Source organism: Budorcas taxicolor, chromosome 11 (genome assembly GCF_023091745.1).
Source record: "Budorcas taxicolor isolate Tak-1 chromosome 11, Takin1.1, whole genome shotgun sequence".
Lineage (NCBI taxonomy): Eukaryota > Metazoa > Chordata > Mammalia > Artiodactyla > Bovidae > Budorcas > Budorcas taxicolor.
This window is the reverse complement of record NC_068920.1, coordinates 166009018-166034350: the sequence shown is the minus strand read 5'-3', so window position 1 is coordinate 166034350 and position 25333 is coordinate 166009018. Positions and strand designations below refer to the sequence as shown.

Genomic DNA, 25333 nt, shown 5'->3' with positions numbered 1-25333 from the left:
GGCACGTGCGTGGACCAGAGGGGACTCCCAGCTGCTCCCACTGCCCAGGCCACCTGTTCTCCAGTGAGCCGCTCCCTGCCGCCCTGGTCTGCTTGTTGCTGGCTGTGCACAGAGGCCAATCTGCAACCGGCTCTCGAGGCCCTGCGGGGCGCACTCCACGCGTGGGCAGCTGCCTTGGCAGCCCTGCCCCTGGTGCCTCAGTCACCCTTGAGCTGCCCCTTCAACATGGGCTCTAAGCAAACCACCCCCCAGAACCTCACATCACTTAGTGTCTCCACGGCCTGCAGGTCAAAGGTTCTCCTAACCTGTTACTGTACAGTCTTGGAGGATGAAGTGAATTTAAGCACAAGCTCAGCAACAATTAGACTGCAGCACAATTCTAAAGCCATATTCCCCAACCCCTGCTCTCTGGCATCCCCCTGTGACCCTGACCCCCGCACCACAGCTGCTGAGGAAACACTCGGTCGTGTGGGTGCCCCTGAGTGGAGGAACAGCCTCACAAGACATGCAGAGAAGGAGCCCCCTCGGACATGGTCACAGAGCTGAGAACCCATCCCATGCACACAACAGAGGGCCTCCCTCGTGGGGGCCTCCCCTCAGCTATGCTCATCCCCACGCAACACGGGAAGCTGCAGGGGGCCAGGCAAGATACACATGTGCACCCCGCAATGCATTCCTGCATGTACGTGTGTGCACACACATGTACACACACGCAAAGTCCACCTATAAACGTGTACACACATAGGTACACATGCACACACACAGCCCCCACCCCCCTCCAGGCCCCACTCCAGACTCTCACTTTGAGCTTGGGCAGCCGCTTGATGGTCTTGAGTGGCCTCAGCACACGCAGGACCCTCAGGGACTTGATGGTGCTGATGTCTTTCCCTTTGGAGCCTCTAGAAGGGAGAAGCCACCCATGTAGACAGGTAGGGTGCACACCTGTGCCCAGAGGACTGGGGACAGGGTAGCCTTGGTCCTGAAGACGCCTCGGGCCAGTGCATCTCCCCCAACAGGCTGCCTGAGGGGACAAGGCCTGGGGTCAGGCCAGTGGCACCTGGTATCCAGGGAGAACTGAGCTTCTGGGCAGGAAGAGCTCATCACCCCAGATCCCATCATTCAGCACTCCCACCCACCCCACACCAGACTCCTCCAAACACCATGCCAAGGCCCCAGTGGGAGTAAAGGTAGGTGGGCTCCAGAACGGCAGCCCCAGCCCAGGCAGCACGTGCAAGTCTATGAGCAGTGCAGACCCATGCCCATCACCATGGAGTCTTCTGGAAGGGCTGGCCTGCCTGCCTTTCCCTGCTGGTGGAGGGAGGGAGGGTTCACACCACCAGGACTGCGCCTGATGTCAGGAAGCGCCCAGCTGACTGCCATGCAAAGGCAACAGCAGCAGGACCTATCAAGGCTGCGGCAAACGTGGGCGGGGCACCCCTCCACTGCCTGCCGTCTGCCCTGGCAACACGGCAGCGTCTGCTCCTGCAACACGGCAGCGTCTGCCCTGGCAACACGGCAGCGTCTGCTCCTGCAACATGGCAGCGTCTGCCCCTGCAACACGGCAGCGTCTGCTCCTGCAACACGGCAGCGTCTGCCCTGGCAACACGGCAGCATCTGCTCCTGCAACACGGCAGCATCTGCTCCTGCAACACGGCAGCGTCTGCCCTGGCAACACGGCAGCGTCTGCTCCTGCAACACGGCAGCGTCTCCTCCTGCAACACGGCAGCGTCTGCCCTGGCAACACGGCAGCGTCTGCTCCTGCAACACGGCAGCGTCTGCCCTGGCAACACGGCAGCGTCTGCTCCTGCAACACGGCAGCGTCTGCCCTGGCAACACGGCAGCGTCTGCTCCTGCAACACGGCAGCGTCTGCCCCTGCAACACGGCAGCGTCTGCTCCTGCAACACGGCAGCGTCTGCCCTGGCAACACGGCAGCATCTGCTCCTGCAACACGGCAGCATCTGCTCCTGCAACACGGCAGCGTCTGCCCTGGCAACACGGCAGCGTCTGCTCCTGCAACACGGCAGCGTCTCCTCCTGCAACACGGCAGCGTCTGCCCTGGCAACACGGCAGCGTCTGCTCCTGCAACACGGCAGCGTCTGCCCTGGCAACACGGCAGCGTCTGCTCCTGCAACACGGCAGCGTCTGCCCTGGCAACACGGCAGCGTCTGCCCTGGCAACACGGCAGCGTCTGCTCCTGCAACACGGCAACATCTGCTGCTGCCTCAAGAGCACTGAAACAGGCTAGCAGGTGGCTGCCTGGTTCTTCCTGGCTCCACAGCAAACCCCACTGACCTTTCACCCACCACAGGGCATTTAACATGACTTCAGTTACACAGAGACACTGGTGGGGAGACTTTCACAAAACTGCAAAAGTGGTATGTAGGGTGACTATGATTGTTAGGATTATGTGTCTAAAATATTGCTGGTTCATTAATGTTCTTCCAGATGTTAAGAAATCTTGTCCCCTAAGCTATCAACAATTTGGTAAGATATACCTTTGTGAACAGAGATAAAACATTTACTTTCTCTCCCTGATTCCTTCAGAATTCAGAGTATTTCAGTGAGTATTCTTACTTCCATGACAATATATTTATCTGCATAAGTTCAATAAGAACCTATTCTCCTTCTACAGGACACAATTGGAAACACTGGCCATACGACCAAGGCTTTGACTGACAAGGGGCTGCAGGTAAAATCTGATGGCCATGTCCTTGGCTTGGTTTCCTGGCTTTGAAAGCTTTTGAGAGTTCAGTCTGAAACTCCTTATGAAAATTAGCAGCAACAAAGCAGTCTTAAAAAGAACTTAAATGATCAGTCACTCTTCTTGCAGCACTTATATAAATAATCAGGCCAAGTTTAATACAAACAAATTACTTTTACTGTGATTATCTTTGGTTTTTTAAAAAAAAAAAACAGGGAGTATTGTAGAGAGAAAAAATGTTTGCCCCTCCATAGATATTAGATTCTAGTTCTAATACTTGTTTTTGAGGGTTTGCTATATACCTACAAACTTGTCTGGATCCTGAATTCTTCATTTCCTCAAATATCTGGCTCTGACTTAACAAACTCATGTTTCAAGTTTTCTTCCACCCCTCTAATTAGAAATCAATCAGAACAAAGACTGCCCCAAAATCTCCTTGGAAGAAACTGCATCAGGTCTTCCTCGCTACCCAGATGGCAGTAAACCTCAGGGACTTGAACCCTGAATAAATATTTCAGACCTGAAGAAACCCCAGCATCCCCCTCTCTAGTCTGATCCCCTACACTGGTTCCTCAATTCCTGGAGCAGAGATGGGCAGCAGGCCTCAGAGGACCCCTGTGACAGTGTCCAGCAGGCCAGGCCCTGCTGGTTTCAGCAGGCTTGTGCTGGACCAATCGCAGATCCCCAGCGCCAAGGCTGGGGCTGCCTCATTCCTGTTGCTCTGCCAAGGGCTGATTCCAATCTGTCCCAACTGGGTAGATCTGATTTATTTCCACTCGCTAGGAAACCCCACAGCAGTACCTGTCTTTGCAAGACATTTAGGGAGACTCCTTATTTCACGAGAGGAGATTCTCTTTCCAAATACATTAAAAAACCTAAGTGACCCCTGCCTCAAATGGGTAAACACAGTAAACCCTGTGAATAAGCCCATCACTTGCTTAGGAGCAAATATGCACAAGATATGACCAGAACCTTCCCTTAACTCTTGAAGACACTGCAGAGTCCCCTGCTAAGACATCAGCTTCCCAGGAGACACCCTCAGACTCTGGCCAAGGTTGGTCCTAATAACAGAATAGCCTGCGGTTATCTTTAGCGGGGCAATACGCTGTCTATGCTTTGGCCAGCACCACCTACGGTACCTGGATTAACACTTCTGGGGAGGTTGGAAATCAGTTACGTCAGATCATGGAGCCAGCTACTTGGCTCAAATCTGTGACTTCTTCATGGGATCTTTCTTTGATTAGGGGACCACGACCTGGGGACCATCACTCCAAAATATACTTCAAACATTAGGAATTATCCTATTTATAATGCCCCTAATATGTCTGTCACATTCTCTCAAAAATTTTAAATACATGTTTGTAGCTGACAGCCACTAAGTGAGTGGTCTCCATTCTGACTGGAAGGTCAGAAAAGCAGCAAAGAAAATGACCAACATGAAGATTATAACCTAAAACTGATCTGTGTGAATGTCACAAGGGTTAAGCAAATACATCACGACCTGTGGAGACCATGTCTAAAATCAAAGCTGCAAAAACTACACAATGGGAGCTGAGCATGGTGCCAACACCTGTGAATAAACAGTGCTGCCTGCCGTATCAGTAAACCCCGTTAAGCCATCACATTACAGCTGACAGTGAGCCCTTGGGGAATTTGGGATGGAGTCAGGATGCTCCCCATCTAGCAGTGAGCCAGCCCCCCTCAAAGGGACACCCCGAGGAGACTCAGGAGGAGCAGCGCAGGACGCTGGCCCCAGATAGCTGAGGTGCACATCATCCAGTGAGCCCGGACTCTTCTATTTCCCACATACAGGAAAGCACTAAGTTCCTTAAGAAGCCTGGCTTTCTTCAATCAACAGTAATCTTTCGATGTTCCGACTCCCAGGTCTCTGTTGCAAAAACTCCTACATATCGCGGCTCAGGCTCCCCCCTTGCCTCTTCGGTACAGTCTCTCAGAGTTATCTGAGATGTTGTATCCCAGGCATAAGTCCTCAGTTTTGTCAGCCAAATACAAGGTAACTCTCAGCTTACAGGCTGTAAACTTTTTTTCAGATGGCAGCTGCAAACTGGCACTTGTCATCTGCCTCTGCAAGGGTTAAATCATGAGCTGCTGCAGCTGCTGACTTTCAACACCTGCCTGAAAGGAATTCCAGGTAGAGAGCACAAAGGAGGCCCTCGGCGCTCCAGGAAAAACTGGCAGAACAGCTCTTCAGGCAGATGTTTCCAGGAGTCAATTTTATGAGCCCAATTCTTGCACCTCCTCATATCTAGACAAGCACTGAAACCCTCCGTGGCGACGGCTGCTCCTCATCACCAGCAGAACCCTTCTGCAAAATGTATGCGCCTGATTGCACGTGTTCCCCTTCACCAAAATCACACATTTACTGACCTTTCCCCTACTTCTTTGGAGCAGTTTCTCAGCGCTATCTGAAATGCTATCTCCCACGACATAGTCCTCATTTTGCCCCAAATAAAACTTTACTTGCAACTCTCACACTGTCTTTTTTTTTTTTTAAGTCAGCACAGTTGACACACCTAAAATTTTTATCACATCTCTCAGCTGGGTTGACAGTTTGATCAGAAGGGGAGAACTGTTTAAAAAAAAAAAAAAAGAGGCGGGTAAGAGAGAGAGAAAGGAGGAGGAGGAAAGTGAAGCAGGAGAAGAAGGGAGCATAAGAAGACACAGGGCCGAAGTGGAACCACCTGCCCCAGGAGAGCAGACAGGGCTCAACTGCAGTCTCACCTTCCCCTGGAGGAGGAAATGGCACCCCACTCCAGCACTCTTGCCTGGAAAAATCCCATGGACAGAGAAGCCTGGTAGGCTACAGTCCATGGGGTCGCAAAGAGCTGGACACGACTGAGCGACTTCACTTTCACTTTCTTTAACCTTTCCCAGGAATGACATTTCTGGAATCGCCTGGTGAGCACCACTGAGGTAACACTGCCTGAAGCACTCCTTTCTTTCCTCTGGTCAAACCTTGTCTGGCCCCCCGTCTATACAGGCCTTCCATCTGACACAGCTCCCATCAAGCACAGCCTATCTAACTGCTAGATGGGATGCTGCCTGTTCCACAGATCACTGAATAAACCCAATCAGACCTTCAGAGTCACTCGGCAATGAGGGTCAGAGATGCTGGGCATTTCAGGGAAGTGTGGAAAGGAAAGAGCAAAGAAAGCCCTGTTTCCAGAGGAGACAAGTGGGAAAGTGTCTCAGGACATCCCACATCCTGGCAGCTGGGGTCACACAGCTCCCACCCAGAGTGGGCACTGCCCTCCAGACCCAGGTGCCCAGCCTCCAGCACTCAGTCAGGATGCCCTGCTCACCAAGGGGGGGCCATGCCCAGCCCCAGCCCCCAACCCAGCCCCCAGGGGTGAGGTGGGGACATGTGGCCGGGGGACATGGCTCCTGGCAGCATGCAGCCCAGACGGTGGCGGAAGTGAGCAGGGGGAGGCATGGCGATGGAGCGGCCCACATGGGGTCGCAGCGTGCTGTGATGTGGGGCGGTGTGAGGGGACAGAGGGAAGGCATTACCCCATGAAGCTCCTACCGGGAGTCCAGCAACAGGAGACAAAGAGAAGAGAGTCAGTGAGGCGGTCTCCCCGTGGGCTCAGAGACGACCCAACCCTCAGGGTCGCTGTCCATCGAGGAGCTTACTTACGTCTTCGTCTAGGTAAGCAACCACCTCCCCAGAATCTGCCCCCAGCTCCACCCAAGCCCCCACTCACCACCGTGCAGGGTCTGAGGGAGCTAATCTAGGCCCAGCCACAACAGGGCTGAGTGTCGCTCACTAGGAGCTACAGAAAACAGAGGAGCCCCCCACTACGGGAGACACCCAGCTGCCCACTTGCACTGGCTGACCAGCTAGTGCGGCCTCCTCAGGGCACCAGGAGTCTTCTGCAGGACGCAGGAGGCAGACACCTTAAGGCAGAGCCTGCCTGTCCAACTTCAGAACCACAGGGTGTGTCAGGGATGGCAAGCCTGAGGCCCTCCCAGCCCCACAGTCGGCCCCGAGCGGGCAGGGCCCTGCCCCCCTCCCCAGACTCATCACGGCTCTGGGGGTGCAGTCCAGCAAGGCAGAGCAGACCCAGGTACTTACGAGAAGGCAAACGCCACCAGGGCCCCACTGACCACAATGAAGTCCAGGATGTTCCACAGATCCCGGAAGTAGGCACCAGGGTGCAGCAGCAGTCCCAAGTCGATCATCTTTAGGGAACAACACACTTTAAGGGACAGAATATTTCGGAAAAGAAAGACAGAGCCAGAGCCCAGAGACCTGCGGCGAGAGGAAGGAGGCCGTCTCATGTTCCATCCCCCACCCGGGGAGGGGTCACAGTCCCGGGCGCGCCTGTCACGGTGAGGAGCCGCGGCTCAGGTCCCGTCCCGTCGGGGGAGGGGTCACGGCTCAGGTCCCGTCCCGTCAGGGTGCTGACATGGCTCAATTGATGGCCTCTTAAAGCCTCAACAGGCATCCGGATCTCCACGCCCTCGACCCCAGTGACTCCGCATGGCCAAGACTGGCTGAGATCCTGCCGGGCCTCCAGCTCCTCTGGTGCCTGAGTGAGTCTCCCCCTCACTGGGCTGCAGCCACGCCTGCCCGGAGCTCACCGCCTGCAGACCCTCGGAGGGTCGGCCCCACTGGGCAGGAGGAGGTGCTGAGGAGCTGCCCTTCTGCAGCAGTGACTTCTGGAGGCATCTTACTGTTTCTGGGCCTCAGTGTCCTTGTTTGTAAAATGCAGTAACACCTCCCCCAGGAATTCACAACAGAAGTGGAGTGAGCATGCACAGAAGCCACCCTGAGCCACCACGCGAGACCCCCTCCCTCCTCGAGCTGCACCTGTGGGGACCCGCACAGGCCCTCAGCAACACCGAGAGAAGGACCAGGGCCACACAGGACGGTCGTGCTTCATCTGCAGTCAAGCACCAGGGAGTCCTCTCTGCCCACCTGCTGCAATCTTTGAGCCTTGAGGCCAGCGTCCTGTCCCCACTCGCCTTCCTCTAGCTGAGGTCCCGGCCTCCCTCTCTGCTGAGACAACCCCGCACGACCCGGGCTCGTGCCACACAGGAGGGGGAAGCCTGTCCGCCTCAGAGAGAAGGGTCTCTGCCAGCAGGTAGCGGAGACCAGGCCCAGCGCTCACGAGCTCTCCTGAGGCTGATATAACACTGTGGGGAATCCTTAGCAAATGTGACCTTGTGTCTCCACAAAACACAGCCTCTGCAGGTGGGCTCATCACCCACACACGTGTGCATGCCCAGGGCACACTCGCCACATGCCTTCATCTCAGTCACGAGGGGGGATGAGCAAAGCCCTGCAGTCACCAAGGCAACCACACGTCTCACCTTTATCACCATCTCAAAGGTGAAGACGCCTGTGAAGATGTAGTCCATGTACTTCAGCACCTGGAACCAAAGAGAGGCTTTTTTCAAGGGCAGGGCAGGGCAGGGAGCTTGAGCCGGGCGCAGTTCAGCAACTGCACGTCTTCTTCCGGGACCCTGCACAGATAGCCCATCGGCCTGGGGCCTATGGGCAAGGGCCATGGGGAAGTGAGGGGAGGCCTGGCCCGCGCCCACGGGAGGGGCCCCTGCAGTGACGGGCTGCACCGCATCCTGGACACACCCCCAGACATTCCGCCCCCCACTCTGCCGGGCAGTCAGGGCCCTGACAGCATCAGCCCCTCCAAGCCCAACAGCAGCACTCACGTTGTTCCTGGGCGAGTCTGTCTGCACAGGGTCCTCAGCGGCCAGGGCAATGCTACTCAGGGCGATGACCACGAGGATGACCATCTCGAAGTACTGCATGGTCACAATGTAGTGGCAGAAGCGGCGAAGCCTGGAAGGCAGAGCACGGGCCAGCAGAGGCTTACGGAGGGCCTGCCCGGCCCCTCCGCACAGAAAGCGCGGGGTCCTGCCAGGCGCCCCTCTGTTCAGGTGACAGCAGCCAGGCGACTGATCGGGAGGGGTGGGAGGCTGCAGAAGCCCCAGGCAGGGCCAGCCACCATGGCTCGCAGGCCAAGTTGGTCTGGCCCTTTTGCTACGCTAAGTTCCACCGGGGGCCAGCCAGGGCTGCCCGTCTATGTGTTGTGGGGCTACCATGCCCTGGACAGGCTTCCAGCTCTGCTGGGGGTGGGGTAGAGGCCGAGCACCAACGGTCCCCGAGCAGCCCTTCTCGAACCCCAGTGCTGGGCGCGGCACCCTCGTCTGAGCTCACAGAGATGCGTGTGCACACCTGCCCTTCAGTCACCTGCCTGCCTCCACTTGCTAGTCAGCACCACTGACGACTACTCCGGTCTGTCCAGGTCCATCCTGGACTGGGACACAGTGGCGCCCAAGACGCCCTGAGCAGCATCGACAGAAGCGGACGGGAGATGCTCAGATGCTGACACTCGCTACGACACAGCAGGAAGCAGTGACCGGGAGGCCAGCAAGCGCTCTCGGGGACGCGACGCCGAGCCTGGGCGACAAGCACAGCTCACAGACGCCACTGCCGCCCCTCAAAGACGCGCTCTCGGAGCCCCTCCTGCCTCCGCGGGCCCAGCCTCCGCCGCCAGCCCCTGCCACCTCTCCTCCCACCAACACCGTGTTCCCAGGGACACCACGTCTCTGTCCCTTCCTGTCTGCTCTCCGTCCCAACCACCGCTGCCCAGCTCCAGCCCCTCACCCCCAAGCTGCTCTTCTGAGACGCTTTCCTTCCACCCCCACGACGCTCCATCGCAGGCTTTCTTCCGTTCCAGCCCGTTTCTTTCAAAGCAACACTATCAGTCCATCTTGTGGCTGAGTTTCCACCCCTCCTCAGACCCTCAAGTTCCGCTGGCCACGTGCCACCCGCCAGCTTCCCTGGGCTCCGGGGCACAGCCAGGCCTCCAGCCATCAAGCAGAAACCCTAGCTGTCATCCTTCACAACTCTGCCCCCTTCCACCTCTATTTTGCCATCAAATCCTGCAGATTCTGCCTCTAAAATTCCTCTCCAAACACTTCACTCCCAAACCTCTTCACTCTGACCACCCTCATCCAATCGCCACAACCACCTTCCAAACGGTCTCTCTGTCTCATCTCCATTCTCCCCACCTAAGGGCTCCAGTGCAGTCTGACCGAGACTCACCCCCACCGCTCACAGCCTCTCCAGCTTCTCTAGGTTCTCACGTCATCCCACTTCTCCAAAGAACACACATCAGCCCTGTGTGCCTCTGTGCTTTTCCACACAACTGCCTTCAGCTGTTCGGAGCCCTAGGTCTTTAACGTTGAGACCATCACAAGCTCTCTCCACCTGCTGAGAACACTGTCTCCTTCCTCTTCACCTCGACTCTCACCCTTCAGCCGAGATCTCCCCCTCCCTCCAGGAAGGCTCCCAGACACTAGACCTCCCTGCCCTACCTATCCACGCTGTACTCACGTGACAGACACACCAGTCAGTGCTGGAGGCAGGGGCCATAGCTGTCTCTACCTCCATCTCACTCCCAACCCCTAAAGAGCGAGCTCCCCACACTGGCGTGCTGAGCAGAGGAAGGAAGGGAGGGCGGGCGGCAAGAGCTGGTGGACAGACTGCTAGCTGACCAAGGGCAGAGCGGCTGGCTGGATATGGGAAAGGGATGAGGCGGCGGTCCCTCGGGAGCAGCTGCTCCGCCCCCGTGGTGAGAGTTCTGCATGTGACCTGCCTGCACCCCTGCCTGGCGGGCTCCCCTCTCCTTCCTCGGACTCCAATCCCACTTCTCCACTGCAGCGCCCCCGTGCACACCTCCAGTCCCTGCTCTGTGCTTCCTCCTGGCCCTTCCCAGCACGCAGTGGCTCATGTCCCCACCTCAGTGCCCTGTCTGCTGCCTGCCTCTCCACCTTCCCACAGCTTAGAGGACGGGCGCTCACCGGCGCTGCGCATCTCTGTGGCTCCCAGCACCTAGAACACTGTCTGAACACCGGTCGAGCTACGGAAGCAGCTGGAGCGGTGTGTGGACGAGTGACATGTGAGGACTGCATGACACAAACCGACGGGAGGCCACCGGACAGACACGCGAGTGGCTGCGACGCATGCTCGTGCGCCCCAGTGGGAGGTGTCGATGCAGCACGGAGCTGGGTGTGTGTGCGCAGAGGTGACTTACGGCTGCAGTGGGGGTTAGAAGCAAGCCCTGGGATGCCCGTCTGGGTTTAAACCCCAGCTCTGCCACTGAGACGGATGGGCTGTATGTCTGGACACCAGCCTTCCCTGTGGCTCTGTGTCCTCATCTGCAAAGCGAGGCGACAGCAGAATGTGCTCTGTGGGAAGCTGTGATGATCTATCAAGATGTTAACACACATCACAGGCTGGGTCACACCTAGCACGCCTGCTGTCATAGGCACATGGGTCAGAGGCCGGGGACTAGGAGACAGAGCAGGACATGGGCTGGTGGCAAGACTCACAGGTTGGTGGGGCTCAAGCAGAACATGGAGCTGTACGGGACAATGGGTCGGGGGCCGCTCCTCATCGCGTCATCAGCTTCCACCTCCTTCTTTCCTTCTGCTTGGCTTTCCAGGTCCACGTTACCACCTACAAGCACAAAGGCCACCAAGTTAGGGGTGCAACTCATAGACTCACACCATGCAGGTAACCCCTGGGCAATATCCGCCAAGCTCCAGCCCCACAGGCTCGTGGACCCACCAGGGAAGGGCATGAGGCCAAGAACACAGCTTCACATGAGGCCTCGTCTGATCACAGCCAGATTACCACTGAAGCAGGTGATGCCGGGCTGAACCAGCTTTGAGCATCCGGCTGTCTGCTGCAAAGACCCAGAGACCCTCCCTCACCTCTCCCTCCACCAGGGTCTCTGGGGAGCAGCACCAAGCCTGGTGGGTGTCCCTGGCTGTGGACACCTTTTGCCTCCCTGTGCGTGTGAATGCTCAGTCGTGCCTGACTCTTTGCAACCCCACGGACTGTAAACCCGCCAGGCCCCTCTGTCCATGGGATTTCCTAGGCAAGAATACAGGAGTGGGTTGCCATTTCCTATTCTAGGGGACCTTCCCAATCCAGGGATTAAACTCGACTCTCTCGTGTCTCCTGCTTAAGCAGGTGGATCCTTTACCACTGCGCCACCTGGAAAGCCCTCTGCCTTCCTAGGGGCTGTTAATCTAGATGCTCTAACGATATCAAAGGCACCTTCAGCCCCAGAGACCAGGGCCAGTAGGCTCTCCCATCCCAGTTCATGGCTCGCGCCTCAAGAAAAGGTATCCCGGGCTGCCCTGCAGGCGGCTCAGGCAGGGCCAGCAGGCAGCAAAGAGAGGGCCTGTCTGGCGTGCAGCCACTCTCCAGAACCTGCTGGTCGGGCTTGACTGCACAGGACGCTGACCCAGGGAGGACGCAGCACTCCCCTCGTCCGCACCCTCGGCGGCGCCTCACTCCTGGCTCCCCCGTCCCTAAAGGGCATCTTCTGCTCTCAGCACCCCTCCCCCACGTGGCAGCCATGAATCAAACTCCCCAGAGTTAAAACGGCTGTGACCGCTGTGCTTTTTAAGTAGATTGTGCTCTTCAGGCACAGTATGTTTCTCACAGCAGTGCTTCATTTTTAACTATACTAAGGTATGTTTCGATTTTTCAAGTAATGATTCCTGAGACCCCAGGGGTATCAGGGAGACAGTGCACTGACTCAGAGCCAATGCCCACCATCCTCCTCCCTTTTACTTCTTGGAAGAAGCATATGAGCAGAGATGAAGGTGATTCCCTCCAGTCTTCTCCCCCGACTGCTGGCCACTCTGAAGTCCCACAGAGGACGAATGGGCGAGCCAGAGGAAAGAGCCTTGGGCGGAATGTGAAGCCTGCTCGAGCCGCAGCAGCCACAGCGCTCTGCGGACTGCCAGCTGCCACCACCCAGCGCCATTCACTTCCTGGCCGCAGGCATGGTTATATAGCATCATCTTCTAAGAAAGCAACTGGGCAATACTTATGTAAAGCCCTAAAACAATTCTGTTTATTGATTTCATTTGCACAAAATTATCTCCTAAGGAAATCAAGCACACAAACATTTGTCTTCACAAAGGTGTTTGTTATCAGTTCTTTTACAATAATAAAAACTATGAAACATAACCACAGGAGATCAACCAAGTGTGCAGCATTTACAGGAAGCATCGTACTATGAATATTAAAAGGCCCATACAAATAGCTTAAATGACAAAAGCTTATGATAAGGTTAAAAAAAAAAAAAAAAGACAGGCTAACACTTGTATATACCAGATAGATTCAACTACGAAAAATAACATATACAGGGGGAGGAACACCACCCAAATGACAGGAACTGCTGTGGTCTCTGAAAGGCTTTCCAGTGACAATTTTAATTCTCTTCACTATACTGTTAACATTAAAATATTATTTTCTCTGATGAGCATGTATAACTTTTAAATTAAGAAAACATTTATAAATTTAAAATCACAGCTTTTCAGACTCTTCCAGAATAACAAGTAAGCAAACTGAAGGACAAGTAAACTGGGGAAAAGGAACCAATATACACCTAACGAAGATTTTTTCTTTCTGCGTAAAAGAATGGAACAAAGATGCCAGAGCCTGGATGGAAACACTTCTCCTGAAATAAATTTACTATAACAACAACAGAACTCATCAATAAATCAAAACAGACCAGGAAAACAAGGAGAGCATCAAAACAAGAGCTACACCAACTAAGGAGATCCATTGTTGGAAACAGTTTATTTTTAAGAGACCTGACAGTAACAAAAAATTCACTGAAATAGAAGACGACCCAGCCCAACGGCCGGATATGGGTCATGGGAGGGGCGTGAAGAAAGGAACAGGATGTTCGCCGGGAACAGCCATGAGCTGGCTGGCCCGGGGGACGGCACTCACTGGCGTGCGTTAGTGCCTCCAGGTTTCAGATTAAGAAACTGAGGCTGAACTGAAGAATCACCCTGTGGGGACAAGACCAACCAAAGCTGGGTAAGGCAGGGAAAGTGAGGCTCCACAATACACTGCTCTCTCCAGGGGCTGAAGGGAGTCCAGACAGCAGCGCCCTGGGCTTCTGGGAAAGCACGGGTGAGTCGTCTCTGGCAGGAACATCCCCCATCTGCCCACAGAACCCCCGCTGACCAAGGTAGCTGTTGCCAATTAGAAGAGAACATGAGCCTAATGTCCCAAGGCGTCCACCACACAGAAAGAATTTCTCTGCTAGAGCTATGTACCACCCTCGAGAGAACTGAAAAAGCAGCCAAACAATTCTCTTTCTACAGGGCGTCATTATCTCATAAAGCCCGACTCAGAAAGGGTGCATTATGGTCAATTATATATGAACTCATATCATCAAACACAAAAAGAAGTGACGTGAGTGAAAGACAGCAGGCCTAGTAATAGATGTCTAATTCCCAAGGGACTTCGGATATAAGCACCTTTAGCTGAGGACTGTGAAAGAACTACAGAACTAAATATAAATGTGCAAAGAAATGCTGAAAATGAGTCTTTTAAAACTGAACAAGCAATAGAAGTCTATAAAATTGGCCAGCATTTCCATGGCCTATGACAGAGAGGCTTATTACAAAGGACTCAACGTCCTACTACAGCCAATTATAAAAGCAGAGCAAAAACATGTCGCTGCTTAAAGACCCCGAGAAGCTACAGTCTTTGGGAGACACCTGTGCCTGGGGGCCGCTTTCCCGTTTGTAAAAGTAGAAAGCAGCACCCTACTGGGAGGGGGAACGAAAGACTGGAGGTGAGGATGACGGAATATCTGGGAATAAGGGGCAAAATCCCAGAGGGGAGAGGAGGACAGAAAAGCGAGTCCCCCCGTCAGTCCCCAAAACTCCCCTCCAGTCTCTGCTGTACTGGTGTAAGGCAAGGCTGGTCTCTACTGGGAGCAAAGGGTCTCGAGGCAGAAGCAGGGCTGAAGGCTTGATACTGGGATCAAATGCAGATTCGACTTTGCTATCATTTCGCATTCAGAGTATTCTTGGCTTTATTAGTGTTCTGGTTAAAGAGTTGCCAAACCTTGAATAATTTAATAAGGCCTATTATTTTCAACACATGGCATTTTTAGAAATGCATGTATAATGTTACAGCAGGAAGGTGTATACTTTAGGAAGATAGAAAACGATATTAAAGCAAAGTCTGAAACGTAAGAAATCAGTAAATCGAAACACAGTCTCTATAAAGTTGTTGGGAAGGAATAAATTTCACTCTGCATCCCTAGGTTCTTCTGACTGGTCTAAGAATTAACTTGACATGAGAAGAGTAACATGGAAAAACGTAGGAACCGCACATCCGTGAGAGGCTCAGACAGAAAGGCTGAATGAGGTGTGTGTGTGTGTGTGTGTATCACCCTAAGCTAAACAATGGGGCGTCTGAGGACGCTCATAAGCCAACATAGAACAGAGCAGATTCTTGGTTACTAGGCGCTTGCCCTTCCAAAGAGACGGGGCCACTTAGGTAACACTCATCTCTGGTAATAGCTCTTTCCTGGGAAAAATCCCCAGTCTAAACTCTTCTATGTGGTTAAGGCAAGAACAGTTGTTTCTCTTGAACCCACAGGGTCTTGGTTGCCTTTAGCTCAAAAATAATTCTCACGCGAAAATGACACATTCAGGGGAGGCTTGTCCAGAGCCCCTATGAAGTCCAAAGAATAATAAACTCTATTTTGTGGGCAAAAGAAGGACTGAAATGGTGGATGCTAACGAGGAAGTTGGGAAAAATGTGATTGCAGTTGCTATTCTAAGGCCTTAAAACTTAATTTAAATATAACTATAGATTTTGTTATGCAAGCATGATAGAATTAAAGGATAACTGCTAAAAACAGAAAAAGAATTCATAGTTTATAAACTATTAGAGGGGAAAATGTGACACGAAAGCAATTATTCAAAACTAAAAAGGAAGGAGAAGGAAGAAAAACAGGAAAAATTGGAACAAACGTCGCAGGTCCAAGTAAATTAATAATCACAATATATACAAGCAGACGGGACCTGGCTACTGACGGACAGAGATCATCCAGGTGACATGTTTAAAAATACAGTTAGATGTAGTTTCCAAGAGACAGGCCCAAAATACGAGGCCACATAAAGTCTAGAAGTCAAAAGACGAGAAAAGATATACTTGGCAAACGTTCATTTAAAAAAAAAACAGGTATATTCACATCAGAAAAATACAATCTAAGGACTCACCATCAGAGGGCCACCACAGGACAGCACAAAGTTCATTAAAAAAACCCAGGTATAAAAAAAAAAAAAAAAACCCAGGTATATTCACATCAGAAAAGTACAACCTAAGGACACACCACCAGCGGGCCACCTCAGGACAACAAGAAGTTCATTAAAAACCCAGGATATTCACATCAGAAAAGTACAACCTAAGGACACACCACCAGTGGGCCACCCCAGGACAACAAGAAATTCATTAAAAAACCAGGTATATTCACATCAGAAAAGTACGCTCTAAGGACACACCACCAGCGGGCCACCCCAGGACAACAAGAAGTTCATTAAAAAACCAGGTATATTCACATCAGAAAAGTACACTCTAAGGACACACCACCACAGGACAACAAGAAGTCAGCTCCAGCGTCGCTGTTCAGTCCCTCAGGCGTGGCCGACTCTCTGCAGCCCCAGGGACTGTAGCCCGCCAGGCTCCTCTGTCCATGGGATTCTCCAGGCAAGAATACTGGAGTGGGTCACCATTCCCGTCTCCAGGGATCGTCCCAACCCAGGGACTGACCCTGCGTCCCCACATCTCCTGGCCTGCAGGCAGATGCTTCACCCTCTGAGCTACCAGGGAAGCCCGTACATCCCTCTCGCGTGCATGCATGCTCAGTTGCTCAGGCGTGTCCAGCTCTTCATGACCCCGTGGACGGTAGCCCGCCAGGCTCCTCTGTCCATGGGATTCTCCAGGCAAGGATACTGGAGTGGGCTGCCATGCCCTCCTCCAGGGGATCTTCCCGACCCAGGGATTGAACCAACGTCTCCTGCGGCTCCTGCATTGCAGGCAGATTCTTTACCGCTGAGCCACCAGGGAAGCCCCATATTCTTCTTAAGCGTACATAAAACATTTACAAAAGCTGGCCACACGCTCAACCATAAAGCAGTCATGTCTTGTCTCAAAGATGACCCTACATGAACGTCATCATCTCCAATCACAGTACAATTAGGTTTCAATTTAAGGTAATGGTCAGAAACCAAAAGACAGATTAAGAGTTAAACTTTACGACTGGAAGGTGAAAAGTATACTTTAGTTAAGTCAAAAAATATACATCATAGGCAGTATAAATATGTCTACATAGAAAACAGCAGAAAAATTATTTGGAATAAGAGAGTGTTTGGCAACTCTGGGTGGACACAAAATCAATGGACAAAAACTGCTTGCATTTCTATATGGTACGAGCAAAAAATACAATTTTTTAAACAATACTATTTTAAAAAACCAAATAAGTAAAAAGACAAAAAGAAGGAACTTAAGGGCAGTGAAACTACTGTGTATGATACTGAAACGGCACAGTTATATATTTGTCCAACATCATTAGAATATACACGACCAAGAGTGAGACCCACTGTACACTATGGATTTGGGGAGAAAATGATGTGCTTCTAGGGACTCATCGACTGTAACAAATGTATCACCAGGAGAGGAATACTGACTACGGGGGAGGCTGTGTGTGCAGGGGTAGGGAGTATACATGAACGTGAACGCGAAGTTGCTCAGTCGTGTCCAACTCTTTGCGACCCCATGGACTATAGCTTACCAGGTTCCTCTGTCCATGGGATTTTCCAGGAAATAGTACTGAGGTGGACTGCCATTTCCTTCTCCAAGGGATCTTCCCAACCCAGGGATCAAACCCAGGTCTCCCACATTGCAGCCAGACGCTTCACCGTCTGAGCCACCAGGGAGTATACAGCAAACCTCTAAACTTTCTACTTAATTTTTACCTTGAAACTAAAACTGCTCAAAAAAAATACAAATTTTCCAGGGTAACACAAAAGAGATACAAATACAAAATCTAAGTAGGTAGGTAAAACTCCTATGATCTTACATTTGAATTACAAATGCCGAAAGACTACATGGTATATTCTTCTCTCTTAAAAAGAAAAAAAGAGTCCCCACAAGCCTGAAAGCAGCAAAAACTCAGCAGCAAAGATCACATGGGTAAATAACACCGTTTCTTATTAAAAGAAGCACAGCATCTCAGATCAGCACCTACAGAAGCAGACCATGAAATGAGGGCCCACGTGCAAGTGACTGAGGACAGACTCCCAAAAATAACTAGGTGGGAGCGAGAAAGAGCAGGGCAGAGAAGGTCAAGTGAGGGTGCAGTTTCAGATAAAGTCCTGCCACAGCTTCAGCTGCTTCTTCGGGGACCCTGGGGTCTGAACTAAGCTTCAAAGTTGTCAGACCTGAAGCCAGAGGGCTGGGTTTTCATCCTCCCACACCCCTTCCCTAGCGAGGGCCACTTGGGGTCATCAACCCTCAAAGAAGTACTCTCTCCAGCCCCCTAGGTGTTGGGACCACCTCTAGGGGTCCAGGGCAGCCCTCCAAAGAGGAGCTGAAGGTGAGGCCACTGGAGGCAGAATTACCCTGAAGGCAGGGAAGGGGGGTCTGGAGAAACAGCAGGTGTCCAGTACACAGCCCTCCTTGGAGAAATAGCCAATTCCACATTTGGGCAAGAAAGGAACACAATGACCCTGGAATGAGTTGTCACAGATGAAAACAGAAAGCTATCAAAGACTACAATAGGCTGTGAGAAGGCAAAAAAGCCAGCTTTAGAAAAACAAAAACAAAAGTAAAAAAAAAATTAATTCATAAATAAAAATAAAAAAGCCAACTTTAACGGGCATGCCCTCTCCAGAGATGGGACAATTTGAGCATCAGAACTAACAGTGAGTCCAAAGGACCTAAACACATCAAACATGTTAAAATCTAATGATTCATAAGGATAAATTTCGTTAAAGCTCTCAATGACTGTATTTGGAGTTCCTAGGAACCAACTTGCTATTTTGAAAATTTATACATAAAGATGCAGAATGAAGCATGTATCTTGCTATATACAAATACAAGCTGCATTTCAGGGTAACCAAAAAGTTGAAGACAGTTTTTTCTTACAGAAAAAGTTGGAATCGTTGGAATAGAAAAAGTTGGAATAATTCAGAAAGCATGATGGCATTATAATTCACACTGTAAAATACCAAATAAAATCACAAATCTGGGTGACAATCATCAATGCCTACCAGTTCACTAGGGGAAAAGCTGGTGGAGAAACTTACCCTGGATGGATCGGGCAATATCCACTGATCAACCTTAATGCTGCCCAAAGGAAACCAGTAGACGCCATGTGGCTCCTGATGGAGCGTGAGAAGAAGCACACAGCGCCTGTGAAGCTTCCCTAGAGTTTTTACTCTGATCAGAATCAAGGTCTGCGGTTCACAGACAAGGGTGATTTCACCTCCTAAGGAATACCTGGCAATGTCTAGAGACTGTTTTTTGGGGGGGTTTTCGGTTGTCATAACTACAGTATGCCACTGGCATCTAGAAGGGAAAGGTCAGGGACGCAGCTGAATATCTTAAAATGCACAAGACAGCCACCACCAACAAAATTTCAATAGTGCCAACGTTCAGAAGGCCTGTTTCAGATCTAATTACCAGACAACAGGAATGCTAAGGATAGAAAAATGTGCTGCAGGACACCATGAGGCAATCAACCAAATCCAGAACATTTTAACAGGATAAATTCTACAGTATTTCAACAGATAAACGGCATGCATAAAATAATCACAGAGAAAAACAGACATAGACAGATTAAGCTAGGTCAAATCCTGTTTGGATCCTGATTCAAACATACCAGCTGTAAAAAGCTATTTTTCAGATAACCGGTAAAATTTGAACTCAAGAAATCTGTATGCAGGTCAAGAAGCATCAGTTAGAACAGGACATGGAACAACAGACTGGTTCCAAATTGGCAAAGGAGTACGTCAAGGCTGTATATTGTCACCCTGCTTATTTAACTTATATGCAGAGTACATCATGTGAAACGCCAGGCTGGATGAGGCACAAGCTGGAATCAAGATTGCCAGGAGAAATGTCAATAACCTCAGATATGCAGATGACACCACCCTTACGGCAGAAAGTGAAGAGGAACAAGAGAGCCTCTTGATGAAAGTGAAGAGGAGCTGAAGAGCCTCTTCAGGAGAGGAGAGTGGAGAGGAGAGTGAAAACGCTGGCTTGAAACTCACCATTCAGAAAAGATCGTGACATCTGGCCGCATCCCTTTATGGCAAACAGATGAGCAAACAGTGGAAACAGTGACAGACTATTTTCTTGGGCTCCAAAATCACTGCAGATGGTGACTGCAGCCATGAAACTGAAAGATGCTTGCTCCTTGGAAGAAAAACTATGACCAGCCTAGACAGCATATTAAAAAGCAGAGACATTACTTTGTTGAAAAAGGTCGAAGCTATGGTTTTTCCAGTAGTCATGTATGGATGTGAGAGTTGGACCATAAAGAAAGCTGAGCACTGAAGAACTGATGCTTTTGAACTGTGGTGTTGGAGAGGACTCTTGAGAGTCCCTTGGACTGCAAGGAAATCAAACCAGTCAATTCTAAAGCTAATCAGTCCTGAATATTCATTGGAAGGACTGATGCTGAAGCTGAAGCTCCAATATTTTGGCCACCTGATGCAAAGAACTGACTCACTGGAAAAGACTCTGACGCTGGGAAAGACTGAAGGCAGGAGGAGAAGGAGATGACAGAGGATGAGATGGTTGGATGGCATCACTGACTCAATGGACATGAGTTTGAGCAAGCTCCCTGATGGACAGAGAAGACTGGCGTGCTGCAGTCCATGGGGTCACAAAGAGTCAGACATGACTGAACTGAAAAAATTATTATCAACCTTGTGGGTGTAATAATGCTATCATGATTGTTAAATCCTTAACTATTAGAGGTGCTTACAGACACAGCTAACCCTAAAGTGATTAAAAGAAACCAGGAGCTACCCAGGCGGAACACGACCGGCAGCACGCGGATCGTCCCCTTGAGGCTGAGCGACAGCAAGCGGGGCTTTATCGCACTTGTGTGTCTACTTCCAGTGTCCTGATTTCCCAGAATGAAAAGGTTTCATGTGAGCAGCCAAAGAGAGAAGACAGAGGCACACAAAGGGGCAACTTGGGCTTCTCAACAGAAACAGCGGGAAGCAGGAGACAGTGGAGCAGTCTCAAAAGGCTGAGAGGAAATAACTAACCACCTAGGATTTCATACAGATCGAAACTACTTTTACAAACAATTCAAAAAGATGTTTCAGGAAAACTGAGAGAAAAACTGGGAGAGGAGTATGACAAGGCTATGTATTATTGCCCTGTTTATTTAGCTTGTATGTAGAGTTCGTCATTGTTTAGCTGCTCAGCCTTGTCTGGCCCTTTGAGACCCCATGGACGGCAGCACACCGGGCTTCTTTGTCCTTCACTACCTCCCAGAGTTTGCTCAGACTCATGTCTATTGAGTCAATGATGCCATCTAACCATCTCATCCTCTGTCACCCCCTTCTCCTCCTGCCCTCAGTCTTTCCAAGCATCAGGGTCTTCTCCAATGAGTAGGCTTTTCACATCAGGTGACCAAAGTATTGGAGCTTCAGCTTTAGCATCAATCCTTCCAATGAATATTCAGGGTGGATTTCCTTTAAGATTGACTGGTTTGAATACATCATGCAAAATGCTCAGCTGGATGAACCACAAGCTGGAATCAAGACTGCCCAGAGAAGTTATCGATAATCTCAGATACGCAGATGATACCACTCTAAAGGCAGAAAACAAAGAGGAACTAAAGAGCCTCTTGATGAGGGTAAAAGAAGAGAGTGAAAAAGCTGGCTTAAAATTCAACATTCAAAAAACTAAGATCACAGCATCTGGTCCCTTCACTTCATAGCAAATAGAAGGCGGGGTGGGGGGGGTGGAGTGTGGGCGGTGGCCGGGAGTGGAAGCAGTAACAGATTTTATTTTCTTAGGCTCCAAAATCACTGTGGACAGTGGCCACAGTCATGAAATTAAAAGACACTTACTCCTTGGAAGCAAAGCTATGACAGACAGCGTATTAAAAAGCAAAGACATCACTTTGCCGACAAAGGTCCATACAGTCAAAGCCATGATTTTTCCAGTAGTCAGGTATGGATGTGAAAGAAGGCTGAGCACCAAAGAACTGATACTTTCAAATTGTGGTGCTGGAGAAGACTCTTGAGAGTCCCTTGGACTGCAAGGAGATGGAACCAGTGGAAGGACTGATGCTGAGGCTGAAGCTAAAATACTCTGGCCACCTGATGCAAACAGCTGATTCATTGGAAAAGACCCTTATCCTGGGAAAGATTAAGAGCAGGAAGAAAAGGGAGCAACAGAAGATGAGATGGTTGGATGACATTATTGACTCAATGGACATGAGTTTGAGCAAACTCCGGGAGATAGTGAAGGACAGGGAAGCCTGGTGTGCTGCAGTCCGTGGGGTCACAAAAGGTCGGACATGACTGAGCGACTGAACAGCAACAGCCGCCACCATCCAGGGCTCCGTTGCTCAGTCGTGTCCGACCTTTTGTGAAAGCAGGGACTTTCATACGCCCCTGTGGTAATAACAAAACTCCCAAATCATGCAGTGTCAGAAAAGATCGTTCATGTAGCCTGGACTTCAATTCCAGAGGTAAAAAGGATCCCCTTCCCTTTATTGGCTAGAGTGCATCTTTGCGAAAAATCGATACTTTTACCACCACTCAGAGGTAATGAGACCAACCCTTGCTGTGTCAGTAGAGGCCGTACTGGGAGCCATAGCAAGGCCTCCCCTCTCTCTAGGACCAGATGGGGTCAGTGGAGGCCCAGGGGCGACTAGAGCTCCCAGTGCAGACAAGGAGCCCGCTCCCACCAGGTGTCAGTGAAGGCTGAGTGAGGAACTTGCATTTCACCCCTACTTGTCAATAATGGGGCAGTTCCCCAACCCTCTCCCTGTTGGAAGGGTGTCACAGCAGGCCAATAAAAACAGAAGATTTAAATAACATTCAGAGGCTCGTATACTACCAAAATGTCTAGGGTTCAATCAAAATATCACTTCTCATACCAAGAACCAGGAAAATCTCAACTTGAATGAGAAAAGATAATCAATAAACACCAAGATAACACAGATGTTAAAGCATCCATCATAAAAATACTTCAACAGATGTAAAAACACACTCAAAACAAATGAGAAAAAAACCTCAGGAAAGAAACAGAAGATATACAGAACCAAACACACATTCTGGAAGTGAAACCAGAGTAACTGAACGTAGAGGCTTAACAGACAGGCTCAGCAGCAGAATGGAGGGCACAGACGAAAGAGCTAGTGAGCTGGGGGACAGACGATGGGAGCTACTCGGTCTGAACAGCAGGGAGAAAGCAGACTGAGAAGACCAAACAGAGCCTCGGGGGCCTTTGGGACTGCAGCGGAAGATCTGCCATTCGGCCAACAGAGCCCAGGAGAGAAAAGAGAGAGGGGCAGAGCTGCAGACCATCCAAAGACACACGGACGGAAAATTTCCAAAGGCGGCGAAAAGACAAAACCCTACAAATTTAGGGAGCTGAGTGAATCCCAAGCACAATAAGCCTAAAGAAATCCATGCCAAAATGCATCATAATCAAACTTCTGAAATATAAAGAAAAAAATCTTGAAAGCAGCGAGAGAGAAACAACATCTTACCTATAGGAAGAAAACAATTCGAACGACAGTGGATTTCTCATCAGAAACCATGGAGGTCAGAAGGGTGAGGCACACGCTTTTTCAAGTGCTGAAAAAAAAAGAACTGTCAACCCAGAATTCTATACCCAGTGAAAATATCCTTCAGGAATGAAAGGAAAATCAAGACATTCTCAGATGGAGGAAAACTAAGAGAATTTTCACCTGTAGAACTGCCCTAAAAGAATGGCTAAGGAAGGTCCTCCAAACAGAAAGTAAGCTATGAAAGAAGAAATATTGGAATATCAGGAAGAGATAAAGAACAATAGAAAGAGTGAGAATACAGCACACTTTCCCTCTCCTCTTGAGTTTCCTAAATTACATCTGACAGTGAAGCAGAAATTATAGCATCCATTGACGGACTTAAACATATGTGTAATTATACATGGGGAGGAAAAAGAGAGGCGAAATTTCTATACTTCATTCCAACTGATAAAAGGACAGCCCTACTGGATTGAGACAAGTTATATATATGTAATACTTAGAGGAACCATCAAAAAACCAATACAAAGAGGCACACTCAAAACTCCTATAGATAAATCAAAATGGAATTCTAAAATATATACAAGTAACTCACATGAATGCAGGAGAAAGAAACCAGAGAAATAAAAAATAGAAAAAATAAACAATGTGCAACAGTATATGTAAGCTATAATATATATAATTATACTAAACATAAACTGTCTAAATATGCCTCCCCCAAACAAAGAACTCAGAGTGGATGAAAAATATGACCCAACAATATGCTGTCTACAAGAAACTAACTTAAAATATAAATATATAGCTAGTTTAAAAGTAAAAAGATGAAAAAGATATATATCTTATGTGGAAATATTTAATTAAAAAACAAGAGTGGGTATATTTATATCAGATAAAGTAGATATCAAAGCAAAGAAATTTATCAGGTACAGAGAGACATATCACACAATGATAAAGGGTCAAGTTTTTCAAGAAGACAAAATTCTAAATGTGTATGTACTCAACAACAGAGCTGGAAAATACGTGAACAAAAACTGCAGAAACTAAACAGAGAAATAGTTATTTGATCTGGAAATTTTTAAAACCAAACTGAAAATGTAAAGATGACATATCAAAATCTGTGAGACACAGCTAAAGCAATACTCAGATGAAAATTTACAACACTAAATGTTTACATTAGAAAAGAGGAAAATACTTAATCTAGGTTCCCACCTCAGGATGCTAATAAAGAGCAAAGTAAACCCAGAGCACACAGGGTGAATAAAACAACAGGGAGGAGAAGCTGAATGCAATCGGGAAAAGAAACACGATGGAGAAAAATAAATGAACTAGGAATCCATCTGGGGGCTTCCCTGGTGGTCCAGGGGCTAAGGTTCCAAGCTCCCAATGCAGGGGCCCAAGTCTGACCCCTGGGCATGGGGCCAGAGGCCAAGTGCCACAGCTAAGGTCCAGTGCACCCAAATAAAAAAGTAGATAAAAAAGAACCCATTTCTTTGAAAAGATCAATAAAATAAAATAAAATTTTAGTAAGACTAACAAAAAGAGACAAGACACAAAGCACCAATGTCAAGAACGAGGCAACAGCTGTCACTACAGACCCTGATGCCATCAAAAGAAAAGGGAATGCTGCCAACAGCTACTGGGGAAGGAGACGGCACCCACTCCAGCATTCCAGCCTGGAAAACCCCATGGACAGAGGAGCCTGCTGGGCTACAGCCCACGGGGCTACAAAGAGTCAGACATGACTGAGTGACTAGCCCTTGACTGACACAAACAACCATACATACATGACAACTTAAACAGAATGGGCCAGTTCCGTCAAAAGCACCAACTAATGCCACTCACCCAAGATGACTGGAAAACAGAGCCCTGTTAAGGGTAATTTTTAAATTCTAATAGAGAAATGTTTCATCAGCAAATTTCTCCCAACATTTAAAGAATTAACAGCAATTCTAGATAATCTCCTCCTAAAAAATACTG

At 49.7% G+C, this 25333-nt stretch overlaps 1 protein-coding gene across 1 annotated transcript in view; it reads right to left on the bottom strand.

The window, feature by feature from the left end:
* CACNA1B (calcium voltage-gated channel subunit alpha1 B) overlaps window positions 1-25333 on the bottom strand; it is a 204997-nt gene that overhangs the window by 44097 nt on the left and 135567 nt on the right. Inside the window, exons 21-25 of the mRNA XM_052647676.1 lie at window positions 11088-11214; window positions 8400-8529; window positions 8040-8099; window positions 6799-6905; window positions 803-899 (exon numbers count right to left, since the gene is read on the bottom strand). Of these exons, the coding sequence (XP_052503636.1) occupies window positions 803-899; window positions 6799-6905; window positions 8040-8099; window positions 8400-8529; window positions 11088-11214 (521 nt within the window). The remainder of the gene's footprint in view (window positions 1-802; window positions 900-6798; window positions 6906-8039; window positions 8100-8399; window positions 8530-11087; window positions 11215-25333) is intronic.